General features: G+C 50.1%; 1 protein-coding gene across 4 annotated transcripts; it reads left to right on the plus strand.

Annotated features, from left to right (window-relative positions):
* The first annotated feature begins 543 nt into the window (after positions 1–543).
* SLC39A3 (solute carrier family 39 member 3) lies at positions 544–10,093 on the plus strand. 4 transcript variants are annotated; one of them, XM_050933930.1, is made up of 4 exons: positions 544–2,697; positions 3,066–3,107; positions 3,220–3,571; positions 4,185–10,093. In XM_050933930.1, exons 3-4 carry the CDS (start codon positions 3,365–3,367, stop codon positions 4,923–4,925), a joined length of 948 nt encoding a protein of 315 aa, XP_050789887.1. In that variant the 5' UTR covers positions 544–2,697; positions 3,066–3,107; positions 3,220–3,364; the 3' UTR covers positions 4,926–10,093. The 4 variants fall into 4 exon arrangements, with proteins under 4 accessions (XP_050789887.1, XP_050789888.1, XP_050789886.1 ...); XM_050933931.1 differs by lacking the exon at positions 3,066–3,107 and having other exon boundaries at positions 544–1,586; positions 2,579–2,697; XM_050933929.1 differs by lacking the exon at positions 3,066–3,107.
* Positions 10,094–13,680: the final 3,587 nt, after the last annotated feature.

A 13,680-nucleotide genomic window follows, 5' to 3' on the forward strand; every position in this document is an offset into this window, starting at 1 on the left:
TTTCTCTCTTGGTGTCTCTAGTAGCCAATCACAGGTAGACGTCTCCGGAAAGGGTGGAACCTCAGTATTGGGGGGGTTGTCCGGGCGTGGAGCCGGCCAAAGATCCCGAAGGTAAGTGGGAAGGGACCGTCCCGGAAGCCGGGCGTGCTGGGGGACAAGGCCCGGGGGGGGGGAAGACATGGAGGGGGGCAGACAGGTGGGGGAGGGGAGGTCAGGTGGGGACATGGGGGAGGGGAGATCAGGTGGGGGAGGGGGAGCCTGGCGTGGGGGACCAAGGCCCCGGGGGGGGAGGAGACATGGAGGGGGGCAGACAGGTGGGGGAGGGGGAGCCTGGCGTGGGGGACCAAGGCCCGGGGGGGGAGGAGACATGGAGGGGGGCAGACAGGTGGGGGAGGGGGAGCCTGGCGTGGGGGACCAAGGCCTGGGTGGAAGCCTGGGGCTGGGTCATTAGAGGGTCTAGGCGCCCTGGGAGTCAGAGACCAGGAGCTGGGGGTGGCCCCGGGGGCGGGTGGTCACGGTGCTGGGGGAGCCTGGCACCAGGGACCGGGAGGCGGGGTGGGATTTCCCCCCACGTCCCAGGGCTGGCGTCCAGCCGCACTCTGGGGGCAGTGTGATGGTGCGGTGACCCAACAGCACTCTGCTCTGAGGAGGCAGGAAAGCTAGGGGCGAGTAGCCCCCCAAATGAGGGACTAGCAGCAGCAGCTAGAAAATGCAGTTGGGGTTCCAACCCTCATGTCTTGGGTCAGCATTTCTGAGTCCCTAAGAACGCAGGAGCTACCATCCTCTGTCAGACGGCTGTTCAATCTAAATTTGCCGTGCCCAGCCCAATCTGATAGGGCTGTCATATGAGTTACAGGCATTAACAACCTTCCCAAATATTTTCAGGGACCCAGCATGGTCTCGTTTGTATGACAGCATAGCATGATCAGAACATCGTATCGACTTTGTCCTGGAGATCAAAGCATTGACCAATGGCAAACTTGTTTCGTCACTGTCCATTTTTCCAATTCACCAGTCCAGTTTTCATGCTCCTTTTCAGGCGGAGAGAGGGGGCATTAAAACAGTCTTTGGGTCTGGTACAATGTTATAATGCAACACTTTTGTTCTGGAAGAAATTATCTACAAAATGGTAATTTCCTTCTGCTATTAGAACCATGCGGCTCACAAAGGAAAACATTCTGCAGAGCAGTAATACGCTGTTCTTAAAAGATTGGGCATTGCTCCAAAGAAACTAAGGGTGTTTCCAATCGAAGTCTATATTCAGAATCCTCTGTAGACTGTGCTAGTTCAGTGCAGGCAAGACAGCTAATATTGAATATGTTACCTTTAGTTGGACAAACATATGTTTTAATACACATGCATTGGGGAAGATACTCTCTTCAGGATTGACAGCTCTGGAAAATGAAGTTCTCTCTAGCTACAGATCAGGTGCAGGCAGATCAAGCTTACTGGCAATGTACCTAAGCCCTGAGCTGGACAGACCACCTTGGAAACATGATAGAAGAGTTCTCTCTCTCAATCTGTTCGCTCTTTGGCTTTTCTGCCAAGTTTGAAAATGGAACCGGTTGGCCCACTTGTTGACAAAGGTATTTTTTCATGACTGGGCATGCCTCTCCACCGAAAACCTGACTGAAATCCAGCAACTCACTTCACGCACACCACCAGACAGCCATCAGACAGTAACCCCTTTAATTCACTACTGCCTTGGGGTTGGATTGGAACTGTTAACCTACAGATGCAAGGCGCTATATCCTTTTACCAGACCCCCAACCATTTAAATTTTTTTAATAAACAAAAGTATAGAATAACCCAGACCAGTACACAGAGATGATGATCATAAACACTGTCACCCCTCAAGGAAATCTGTAGCCCCAAGGTTTTTTGTTTTCAATCTCATTTGCTGGTCCAGTAACCAGTTATCCAATTATCTACAATGTCCCTCATTGGTTTGAGCATCGGTATGGCTATGAACATTTTGTCTTTGTTCATTAGAGTGAAATATATTGTGGTTCAGATTGCTGAGTGCTCCCGGCCGTATGGAACTCTTTACCTTTGAGTCACGGCAGTAAGAACCTCTCAACATGCCATTGGTTTGACTCTGTAACTTAGTTCAGTGTAATAGCTAAGGGAAGTGGGCTCGAATCTTAGCTGTGCTTCTGCCTAATTTCTAGATCTCAAGGGAAACATCATTGATCGTATACCTTTAAAAAATATTTAATCTTAATTTAACCCATTTCTTCTTTTAAAGTGCTTTGTGGAATACAAATTGCACCCTGGCTGCATATACCATATGGGGGGGAAACTTTTATGTTTCAGAGTAAATTGTTTATAGTGATTCAGGGAGCTTGAGTTTTACATCTTTGTCTTCTGTGAAGCTACCATCTGTTCGTTCTCTCATCCACTCTGTTGTTGTTCTGTATGAGAAAATAAAGAATAAACACTGAATTTCTGCCTAGGGCTTCCCTTTAAAGGAGCATACTACAGATGGTTTAGGTTTTTGCTAAACAAAAATTATCATATTTCAAAACCTAATAAAATACATGCTTTCAGGATTGTTTATTCATTTAATTTAAAACAGGCTTTTTAAATAATTCTGCCGTTCACCTTCAGAATTGGCAGCCCAAACATTGCAGCAGGATTTTCAGCCCAACCATATCTACATTGCACTCCAGGCATAAGAAACTGAAACTGACCCAGGTAAGTTAAATTTAAAAAGAAAACCACATAAATGGTAAAAGAGTAATTTGAATAACAGAAGTTACCCATACCCTACGTGAAGTAATATTCTTCCAAAGTGGCTTGAATTAAAGCCCTTATCCTGCAGTTGGATTTTGGTGGGTGCAAAGTTCTGCCTGTGTGGATCCGATTGCAGGATTGGTACCTACATTCTCTGTGTTTTACTGTGACTGGGTCTCTCAGATGGTGCTTTCAAAACTGAGGCTGCCTCTATTCAGTATGAAAGATCTGGTGGTGCTTGTTATGGGATTATGAGTTTGCCCTGTGTCCTAACTTTGAAAATTTCCCTTTTCTCTGCTTACCTCCTTACCCCCATTTGTGCGTGCTAGCTGTTTGGTTCCCTCCGCTCTAGAGATGGCTGCATTTTAGTGGTGAGTGACGTAATTCCTGTATATAGACTGAAATGCAAGTTTGGGATGAAATGCGCTCTTATAACTATTTATTTACATAGGAAAATATAATTTGTCTTGCTCCTTTCCACAGCTAGCGAGCTCAGGAGCGTGATTCTTTGGAAACTTGTTTTTGCAGTTTAAATGCTGATGTGACAGTTGAAGTAGTTATCCGAAGGACACCACCAAACTCACTTTTCACAGAGTCCCTGGCAGGGGACATTCTTCAGGGAGACAAGATGAATATCAAAGCAGTCAAAGTTCTGTGTCTATTGGGGGTCTTTTTCCTCATGCTGCTTGGGTCCCTCCTGCCTGTCAAGATAATAGAAGCGGATTATGAGAAAGCTCATCGCTCCAGAAAGCTCATTGCCCTCTGCAATTCATTCGGAGGAGGGGTCTTCCTGGCCACCTGCTTCAACGCCTTGCTCCCCGCCGTACGAGAAAAGGTAGCTGTGGGCAAACTCGTTGGGGTTTTATTTTGCAACTGCAGTGAGTCCAGATAATCCCTTCTGTTCTGACGCGGGGATTTGGGAGAGTCTCTGCTTGCAGATGATATTGCTTTGAAGATGTTGTTCAATGTGATAACGGTGCCATGAGTTTCCCAGGGTGTTCTGGAAGCTACCACATTATCAGACTAAACCCTCTGCTCTGCCAGTTAGTGCCCAATATCTCCAGTTCAACTGTAGGCCACATAGGGGCTTCTCCTAATCCCAGCCCTACAAAGGCACATGCTTGGGCTGCCCATAACCCCGTATTCATCATGATGAGTTTAGGCAGTCCCAGCTTCATTGCATATTACAGTGCACACCAGATACCATGGGAACCCCAGGAAGAGGCTGATCCTTAAAGGAAGGGGGAGGATCCTAGAGACCCAGTAACACAAGCCTGATGTACCCTAGCGAATGCCCGTGGTTGGGAGCCTGCTGTGGTTCTGGCCTTTACACTGAAAACTTTTAAAGTTTAGGGAGGAGTTCTCCACACACACACACACACCCCGGTCATTTTCTATGGTGAATGATGCAGCCAGTTTCACTGCAGGTTCCTTTTCCTTTGTTCCAGCTTCAGGAAGTTCTCAAACTTGGGAAGGTGACCACAGACTACCCCCTGGCCGAGACCATCATGCTGGTGGGCTTCTTTATGACGGTCTTTGTGGAGCAGCTCATCCTGACCTTTCGGAAGGAGAAGCCTTCCTTCATCGACCTGGAGACCTTCAACGCCGGCTCAGACGTCGGGAGTGACTCAGAATATGAGAGCCCCTTCATAGCATCTTCCAGAGGGCACACGCTTTACGAGGAGCACAGCCACCACTCCCACAGCCACGGCTTGAATGTCCAGGAGCTTTCCCAATCCAGCCCCTTGCGGCTCTTCAGCCTGGTGTTTGCCTTGTCTGCCCACTCCATCTTTGAGGGCCTGGCCCTGGGCCTCCAGGAGGAAGGAAACAAAGTCATGAGTCTGTTCCTGGGCGTGGCCATCCACGAGACGCTGGTGGCTGTGGCGCTGGGCATCAGCATGGCCAAGATCTCATTAACACTGAAAGATGCCGCCAAGCTAGCACTTACGGTGAGTTTGATGATTCCTTTGGGCATTGGGATCGGCATGGGCATCGAGAGCGCCCAGAACGTGGCCAGCAGCGTGGCTTCTGTGCTCTTACAGGGCATTGCCGCGGGAACTTTCTTGTTCGTCACCTTCTTTGAGATCCTGGCAAAGGAACTGGAAGATAAGAACGATCGCCTGCTGAAGGTCCTCTTCCTCGTCTTGGGCTACACGGCCTTGGCCTTGCTCATCCTTTTCAAGTGGTGAAGGCTGGAGCAATGGACAGTAAACCCCGACTCCTCCCCATTGTAAATGGTGCCGAGAACAAGACCCCTTTTCAGCCAAGCAGGGACGCTGAGGAACATCACCATCTGGGGGCTGTTTCCGCATCAACCTGGCAAAGGGAGAATTGTTCCCTAGGGGTTCACAGAAAATAAGATTGGGGAGTGACCAAAAAGAGGTTTCATGTGGCATTGTAACAGCGCTTTGGAGAGTTGGTGCAGAGATTGCTGGAGGTCATGGTGAAGTAGTTAGTTTGTAATGTTGCCTCCAAAGGGCCCTTGTCAGCTGTGCATTCTGCTGTTTATCTAGAGATCCCACCCCCAGCACAGGATTACCTGCCTTTATATCCTGTGTCTCCTGCCATCTGTCTCTGGGCTCCAAGGAGGTGAAAAGTAATGGAGAAACCGAACTGAAAGCAGTCTGGGATAATGGATCGTAAGACAGCACTAAGCTGCTTGTACCAGTTTAGTTTTGAGTAGAAACCTGGCTGGTATTATTACTTGCCAAAAATATCAACTGTTCTGGGATACAACAAATGTCTTTTAGGTGTGATTTGGGCCAGGATCCTCTGCTGGCAGAGCTTCTGTTAACCCACAAAAAGTCCGTTGGGTCGGTATTGTTCCTGAGAGATTAATCAAAGAAATAGGCCAGAGTCCTTTTTACCCCCACGTGTGTCATGTTCCATCACCATTGTCTGGCCCTTCATTGCACAGTCACTCGTGAATCTCTAGGAGTTTGGTAATGATCACTTTGAAAAATTTTAACATTAAAATCCAAAATCCTTTCCAAAGCATCCAGGGAGCTCTGGCTGCATGGTCTTGACTTTGTACAAATGAATGTTTGCAATTTCTAGAATCCATAGTTAGGTCATTTCAATTGTCTGAGGTGGATTTTGGTTTGTGGGGGGGAGGTCACCCTTGGACGGATCCGAAATGACTCTCCCAAAGCCATGTCTTTGTGCTAACGTGTTTGCTTCTCTCTTATAACGGCACATCTGTCCCATACAGTGACCGATGAGGACCAACTGATGGTGTCTGGCAACCAATATTTTAATCGCTACAGAACACCGGAGTTAATTAATCTTACTTGGAAGAAATGGGGAGGGGCTAATTTTAGGCCTCAGATGACCCCAGTTAGCAAGGGCAAATTAAAATACAGTTTGGCTTGATGTGCCAATTTGGTTCCCAAATACAGAATTGCGGGCAGGTGGCATTGCAAACTTTCTCTCTGTTTTCTCTCTTGTAGCTAGCCACCACATGGAGGTTTGAGTCCAACGCTGCAGTCACAGCCTATCCTGCTGCTTCTATCGCTCGCCCTTCATTCTGGCCTCTTCAGGGCTTTGATGGCGAGACAGGCATAGTGTCCATAATGGCTTGGCTATTTCTGCGTGTAAAAACATTGTTAGATGTGCAAACTACGCAACGGCTGTAGGGAGTATACTTGGGGGTCTTTGATGCCATGAGATAGGATAGATTGTATTCTTTCCTGCTCTCCCACACCACCTTAGTATCCGGGAATCTTATCAGTTTGGTTTGGATCTTGGATCGTCTTCACCACTGGAGTGGCTGAGACCTGGGGGATGAGTCTTGAAGTTCTGAGTTCAATTCTGACTCGGCCACAGAAGCCCCGAGTGACCTTGGGTAGGTCTTTCTCCCACTGTAAAAAGGGGCTGATGATATTTATCCTGCCTCTTGGGGGTGTTGTGAGAATTAGTCAGTTATGTCCCAGCTATGGAAGTGCTGAGTATTATCACTAAAAAGGGTTGCGTGTGCAGTGAGAATGGATCCCAACGTGTTTGATGTGAGCGTTAATGTGAAACAAGCGAGGCCACGGGCAGTTTGCAAGGGGGCTGGTTTTCTGTGGTTCATTGTGTAAATCAGAGGTGGGATGGGTATTGCTGCTGCTCTAAAGGTGGTCTGCGTCTGTCTGCAGACGCTTTTGTCCTGCGCAGGCTTCATCTTGCAGGTAGGCTGCCAGATTTGAGCCCCTCGCAGACAGTGGACGTGGGCGGTGTCTAAGTCCCAGGGTTTTCACTTGCCCATTTGTTCAAGAGCATTTTGTTTTCCTCCACTTCCACATTCAGGATCTTCCCCCATCCTCCAACCCTTAGGTGGCTAGGCAGGGCTGATATTACAGTGTGAGACCGGCAGCCTCTATAGACTATCACATGTACAGGCCTGACAATTCTCTTATGCGCACACTGTGACGGGGGCTGTGTATTTTGGGGTGACGTGACCTGGAGAAGCGAGGTGCAGAAAAGTTGGATCTCCCTTCTGTCGTCAGAGGAGCTAAAATCCCAAGGTGGTATCCAGGTTTGCATTTCTCCTGTGGCAGACCACAACCACGGGCAATGACTTCCTTTTTAGTGGAGCTCCCACACCTGCCAGCACTTGTTGGAGCACCTCCTGTTTGCTGAATGTTAATCAGAGCAAGGTAGGAGATGAAGTGCCTCCCTGTGAGTGATCCACAGCCTGAAGGATGCTCTCAAGCTGAAGCAATAGCCAAGGCTTATCCCAGCAAAGCTCCAGTGAGTTGCAGGACCCCAGTCCATACCAGGGATAGATTTCCTGGCCCAGAAACATGCGCTTACTCAGTGGTACTTCTGGGTGAAGTGTCCCTCTCTGCAGAGTTTATCCGGAGGAGAGAGCCAGAGTCCATGTTTCCTTCTCTGGGAAAGTAGCAGCATCTTCTGTCAGCACCTATCCCCCACCCTGTTACTGCTGAGTGGGTGCCTGGCTCAGGAGTGCAGGCGAGATTGCGTACTCTGCTGAGACACACAGGAAAGCTGCCCTGTGGCTCTGGGCATGTGTTTGTGTGTGCGCACATGTCCCCTCCCTTCCCCCTCCGATGTCCCGTCTGTCCTGTCTCCCCCCGGCCAGTGCTGCAGATTTCCTACCATGGAACATGGCTTTTATTTCATCTTGACATTCCCATCTCAAGATCACAGGACAGACTGCTGGCCTTTATGGATGGGGAGCTGCAAGGTCCAGCCCAGGCGCTGCACCGTGCTGAAATCCTCCCAGTTGCAGCCGATGGTAGAAGGGCCTTTGCAGCCATTTACATGGACAGCATCAGACTGGGGCAGGCGAGGGGTCGTTCAGCTCCTCTAACTGAATGTCATGCGTGCAAATACCATGCAGAGGAAGGGCTGCTCCTTTCCAGCATGGGATAAGTGATGTAGACGTGCTCGTGGATCCTATCCAGCCCCCTGGGATAATGTTTGGTCTGCCGAGGTTTTAACTTGTTCTAGCCAGCGCTCAGCCTGCAGATTCTTGTATCGGGAATGTCTATACTGCCATTTCTAGCCCCGCCCCCCGCAAGCCAGAATCAAGTGACCCAGGTTCGGTGCCTCGGCCCCCCAGTAGACGCACCCTACAACACAAAACAAGACAATGGCCAAACTTAAAACTGGTCCTTGTAACAAGGAGCAATAACTGGCTTTAGCCCAGAGTAGAAAGAATGGTGAAAGGTCAGGGAATGTGAGTGGCTATGAAAATGTCACTTCCTTTTTTGTCTCTCTCATAAACGCTGGGTTTCTCCAAAGGCTTGTCAATTCGAGAATAGTGCTGTGGTTAGAGAGAGGTAATGGAAACATCCCCTTGGCAGGGCAGAAGGTGTGTTCTCCAACCAGATAGCCGATTTTTACCTTCTGTTAAAGGCCAAGTGAACTGTACCACTTTGGTGTAGCTTTCAGTTTCAAAATAGCTTATTTTACAGGCACAGGTCCGCTTCTGCAGTCGGATCCACAAAGAGGGAGCCTGCACTAATACAGATCTGATCAGAAAATCAACCCTAATGAAGGGACAAATAATTGAGTACACTGTGGGGCATGATGAAGTTGTGTTTGTCATGTGTCCATATGATTGTTGGTTCCCAGACGCGCTGACTGACCCTTCTTACCCTGCCTCTGTACCGTATTTCATTGTGGTCTGGGGTAATGTGGCTTTGAGCTAGACAAATGCAATGAATTGAATAGAATATAAGCGAAAATCCATCAGCTGCTCTGAGTTTAAGACAGCCCATTAGCGAGGAGGGCTTCGTGGGAAGTGAATTTTAGAGCGCACTGGGGTTCTTCAGTGCTTGTGTCACATCCTAAATGAATACGTGTGAATGGGGGCATGGTCAGATCTAAATGTCAGATAACCTGGGTTAGAAAATCAGGGGCTGTTGGGATTTAAATGAGTATTTAACCCCTGGGCCTTGTTGGGCATTTTTGATTGTAGTTCTCTGACCTTCTGGGGATCCCTTTGTAAGAGGGAGAATCTCTTCTTGGCCCATCTGCCCTCCTGGCATCCAAGTCCCCCATCCGTGATTGTCACTGTCCTCTTCGGTGGCTCTGTCCGGAGAGAGGTGTTTGTCTCCTAGCTGAGGGGTTGGGGTTAAAATCATGCCAAAGCAGACAACACTAGCTACGAGATGTCTTTGAAAGATCTCTCTGTGGTGTCCAAGGGTCATCTGCTCAGGATGGGCAAATCTCTGCATGTACCCCAAGCTATTAGGAAAGGGCTAAAGGCATTTTCAGATTGTTTGGACACACACACACACCAGTAGAGAGAGGGGCTGTTACAGCTTAAAATACTCCTGTGGGGATTGCTCTTATACAAGAGATTGAGTTCACAGAAGAGGAAAGGGTACCCCTCAAGTGAATTGAAAGTCTTCCTGGTATGGACTGAGGTTTGTGCCAGATGCAGTCCCAACCTTCAACGCGTCATCCTAGCAGGATTGATCGTACTTGTTAATATTCCTGCAGAAGTACCCTTTGGAGCCAAGCCTGGCGTGTGTGGGGCGGGGGGTGTTGGTCATTCATCCTCCTCAGTTTCCAGGGTTCCAGCTTGGCTGATGGAAGGGGTGAGCCCTTTGCAATCAAGGCAGGTTTCTCTTTTGATAGACTTTGGGATTTAACCTCTTAAGAGCCACAAACGTGGCACATTTTGCAGGTGGATCAGGGCTGCGGGGTTGCTAAAAGCACTGTCTGAGGTCACACCTTTTCCTGTTACTCTGCTGTGCTCCAGAATGATCCACCCAGGTGTGTGATGGGAATATTTATTTAACTGAGCGGGCAACTTGTGGTTATTATTTGTACAGTTGTTATTTTGTTTAGAAAAGCAGAAAGCTGACAACTGCTCCCAATAAACCCTTGGTTCTTTTCTTGATTTGTTTCATTCATTGTTTAGTTCTTAACGTTTCTGGGCTGCTCCGCCCATCACACCCTGCCCCAGGCTGCTTCTCCGGATGATGCCCCATGACGTACACACGCAATGGTGTGCATTTAGCTTGTGGGTAAGGGGCCCCGATGCAACCAGAGCCTTTCACGCCATGGTCCAGTTCCAGATTTACACCCTGGGCCTGGCTAACTGCAGAAGCCACTTGGAGTTGTGTCTGCTTATTCCAGGTAGGAATTTGGCTTATGGGGGCCAACTGCTCATTGCCTTCCACAGGCATTTATACCCGTGCTCTGTGGGTGCACCAGGCCCCCATTCTCATCTGGGTGGGTTGGTTTTACAGCTCTGCACTGCCATGGCTGTCCCAGGCACAGGGTCACAGTGAACTGACCCACGGAGTCTAGTTGAGTAAACTAGGACTGTTGCAGCCAGGGTGGTTGTTATGTATGTGTGTTCTGGTAGCGCCTAGCAACCCTAGTCATGGACCAGGAGCCCAGGGTGCTTGGAGCTGTACAGGCACAGAACAAAAGGCAGGATCTGTCCCAAAGTGCTGACAGCCCAAGTGCAGTAGTTGGGGAAGAAACTTCACCGTCCCTAAGTTTAATCCCACCAGGCCAGTGGAGATGCCCCGTGGCATCTCTGACATGCTTCACCCGGGGGCTCGTGCAAACACAGTGCAGCTTGCAGGATTCCTTCTGGCGGGAACCTTGGAGTGAAAGGAACGAGAGGAGGAAGAGCCCAGCAGTCGTTAAAATGAGGGAGGACTCGATTTCTTTTTTTAATGAGTAACGGTTCAGCTCCTTCCACTCCAAGGGGCCAAGGAATTGTTCTGTACATGCTTCAGCTGGGCAGTGAGGGGGTAGGTTTATTATGCACCTAGGGAAGCCCCATCTTGGCCCTGTATCATTGGTAGAGGAAGAGACTGTCTCCCCCAGGGGGTCACTGCCTACCATCCCTTGTAATCCGGGGGGAAGCATCGTGTTCGCAGCAGGATCCTGTCACTTGCATCTCCAGGGAGGAGGCTCCCGAGGATGCAGCGACCCCTCCCTGCTGGCTCTGTGCTGTTACTCGCTTGTGTTTCTCAATGGGAGCTGTGCTGACAGCTGCGTGGGAGCCGCACTCATTCAGTGACGGCCAGGCTTCTCCGCTGGCAGCTATTAATAGCAGCTGCAGATTTTAATTGCTGCTATGCCAGCGTTCGCATGAGTCATCCCGCCTCCAGCTCCCACGCGGGGATTCGCAGAGAGGCGCTGAGCGGCCTGGCAAGCCCAGTCCGCCGGGATCGGAGCTGTGGGCCTTCAGCAGAACAAGGCCTGCTTCTGCGCCCTCCCTCTAGCTCTTCCTCGGTCCTTTCCCTGCCATCTCTGCTTCATTCATGCAGAGACTAGAGCCACCTCCTGCTGGATTGATCTCCAGGCCATTTTAACGTCTTTCTGCATTTTGAACAGATTGCAAAAAAATCCCCCCCGCAGAGGCAGTTTTACAGCCACCTGGAGCAAGGTGGTCCTGGGGGTAGAGCACTGGCCTTGGACACCTGGGTTCCATTCCCAGCTCTGACACTGACCAGCTCTCTGACCTCAGGCAAGTCACCTCCCCTCCTGCTCTTTGTTTGGCTTGTCTGTTGGGACTGCAAGTTAGAGACAGAGGGACGCTCTCACTGTCTGGGCAGCACCCAGCATGACGGGGCCCTGATCGCAGACGCTCTATTGTCATTAATTCCTAACAGTAATACCTGTAAAACTCTGGTTTGCCCAGCAGCGTCTGGCCGAGAGCTCTGCCATGTTACCTGCAGTGGGTCGTGCTGCCAGCTGTTACAATCGCCAGCAGAAGAGTTGCTCTGGAGCAGTAGCTGTCATTGGAAATTGCCAAACTGTATAGCCCTGGCCTGATTCTCACCTCATGTCCTGTGGTGTAAATCTGGAGTAACTCCATGAAGGCCATGGGGTTACCATGCTGAAAACCTGGGGCTGGGGGAAACTGGGTGCTTGGAATGTCTCCAGTGCTCCGGTGACAGCAAAATGGGCCTGGTTGACTTATGCAGGGTGTGTGGGTGGCAGTGATGAGATGCAAGAGGCAGAGTGGTGCAGTGGCTGGGGCATTCACCTAGGGTTGGGGAGACCCGAATGCAATTCCCCTGCTCCACCACAGCCTTCCTGGGTGACCACGGGCAAGTCACTTAGTTTCTCTGGGCCTCATTCCCCATCTTGAAAATGAGGATAATCGCACTGGCCGGCCTCAGAGGGTGTTGGGGTGATACATTTGTTAAGGAGCGTGAGACTTAGAAGGGACACAAGGGTCAGCTAGTGTAACCCTCCGCAGGACTGGTTGTGCCTGAACCATCCAGGACAGCTGGCTACCCAGCCTCCTGTAGAGAACCTTCTCTTGAAGAGCTCCAGGGCAGAGCTCTGTGATTGCCCCAAGACAGGGGTTCTTCAGCTAGGGGTTGCAAGTGCTGGTCCAGTGGAGTTTACACCAGCTGAGGATCTGGTCCCTCGGGGCCTGCTCCCCATCCCGCATAAACCAGTGGGACAGCATGAATGCGTGGGTTGCAGTGACTGTCTCTGGGGTGGGTGAGCAGAGGGTTAGGCTGCTCAGGCAGGAGCATTTAACTTTTTGAATCTGTGTCACGGTCTACAAGACAGGATAGGGAATTTGTGCCTGATCCTGATCTCCCTCTGGTGTAAATCAGGAGCAAATCCATGGAGGGCAATGGGGCTCACCAGGCATGAATGGGACCTTGTCCAGACACAGTTCTGGGTGCAGATGGGTTAACCACCGGATCCCCCATTGGCACAGGTGCCCTCACTGTGGTGCCAAGCGGGGCTGAGCTCAGCTGGGTTGGTGTAAATAGCAACTTGGCCTGTTTGCATTGAAGCTGCTACAATGACTGAAACTGGGGCAAATCCCTAGTGGAGCTAAGGCCCGGGGGGGGCTCTTTATTTGAGGAGGGGAAACAACCATGCCCCCCTGTCCCAACCTCACCTGCTCCAGGAATTTTGTCCCAAAAGGCTGCTGCAGTTTGGTGCATTTTGATCTGTTTCATGATCTTATTAAGCTCGGTGGCTGCTGCTGCTGAGCAGAACCATGGCTGGGCCTGGGTGGCTTTTGCAGTAGCAGATATTTCCCTGGAGGGAAGGGGCTGCCTCTCCCACCAGGGATTTAACCTCAGGCAGGGCAGCAACTAACAGGCTGGATTCGTTTAGGGATGGAGATGTGTCAGAAAACCATCACCCCATTGGTACCATGTGCTGGCAATCTCAGCAGAGAGCCTGGGACACATTAGGCCATAGAAACTGGAAAATCTTTTCCGAGGCAGAGAAGGTGGGGGAGGCTGCATTAAACTGTGTAATGACCCCCCAAGAGAAGTGGTGGGAAACCCATTGCTTGGGACTTTTAAACCTAGACTGGACAACATGCTAGAAAGGGTCCTGGAGAGAGCCAGACCATGGTAAGAGGAACCAGAATCCCACTACTTGACTCTTCTCAGGGGCTTTTCCTGGGTCGATCTCAAAGCATATCACACAGGAAGCGAAGTGTCCTCTCCATTTTACAGGGAAACTGAGGCACAGGGCACTGGG

Source organism: Gopherus flavomarginatus, chromosome 24, assembly GCF_025201925.1.
Source record: "Gopherus flavomarginatus isolate rGopFla2 chromosome 24, rGopFla2.mat.asm, whole genome shotgun sequence".
NCBI lineage: Eukaryota > Metazoa > Chordata > Testudines > Testudinidae > Gopherus > Gopherus flavomarginatus.

What these genes read in the sequence shown, in the direction of transcription:
- SLC39A3 (XM_050933930.1), top strand. Translation starts at nt 3,365, where the DNA reads ATGAATATCAAAGCAGTCAAAGTTCTGTGTCTATTGGGGGTCTTTTTC. An exon ending in TCCCCGCCGTACGAGAAAAG is followed by an intron (nt 3,572 to 4,184) that starts GTAGCTGTGGGC and finishes CCTTTGTTCCAG; the next exon opens with CTTCAGGAAGTTCTCAAACT.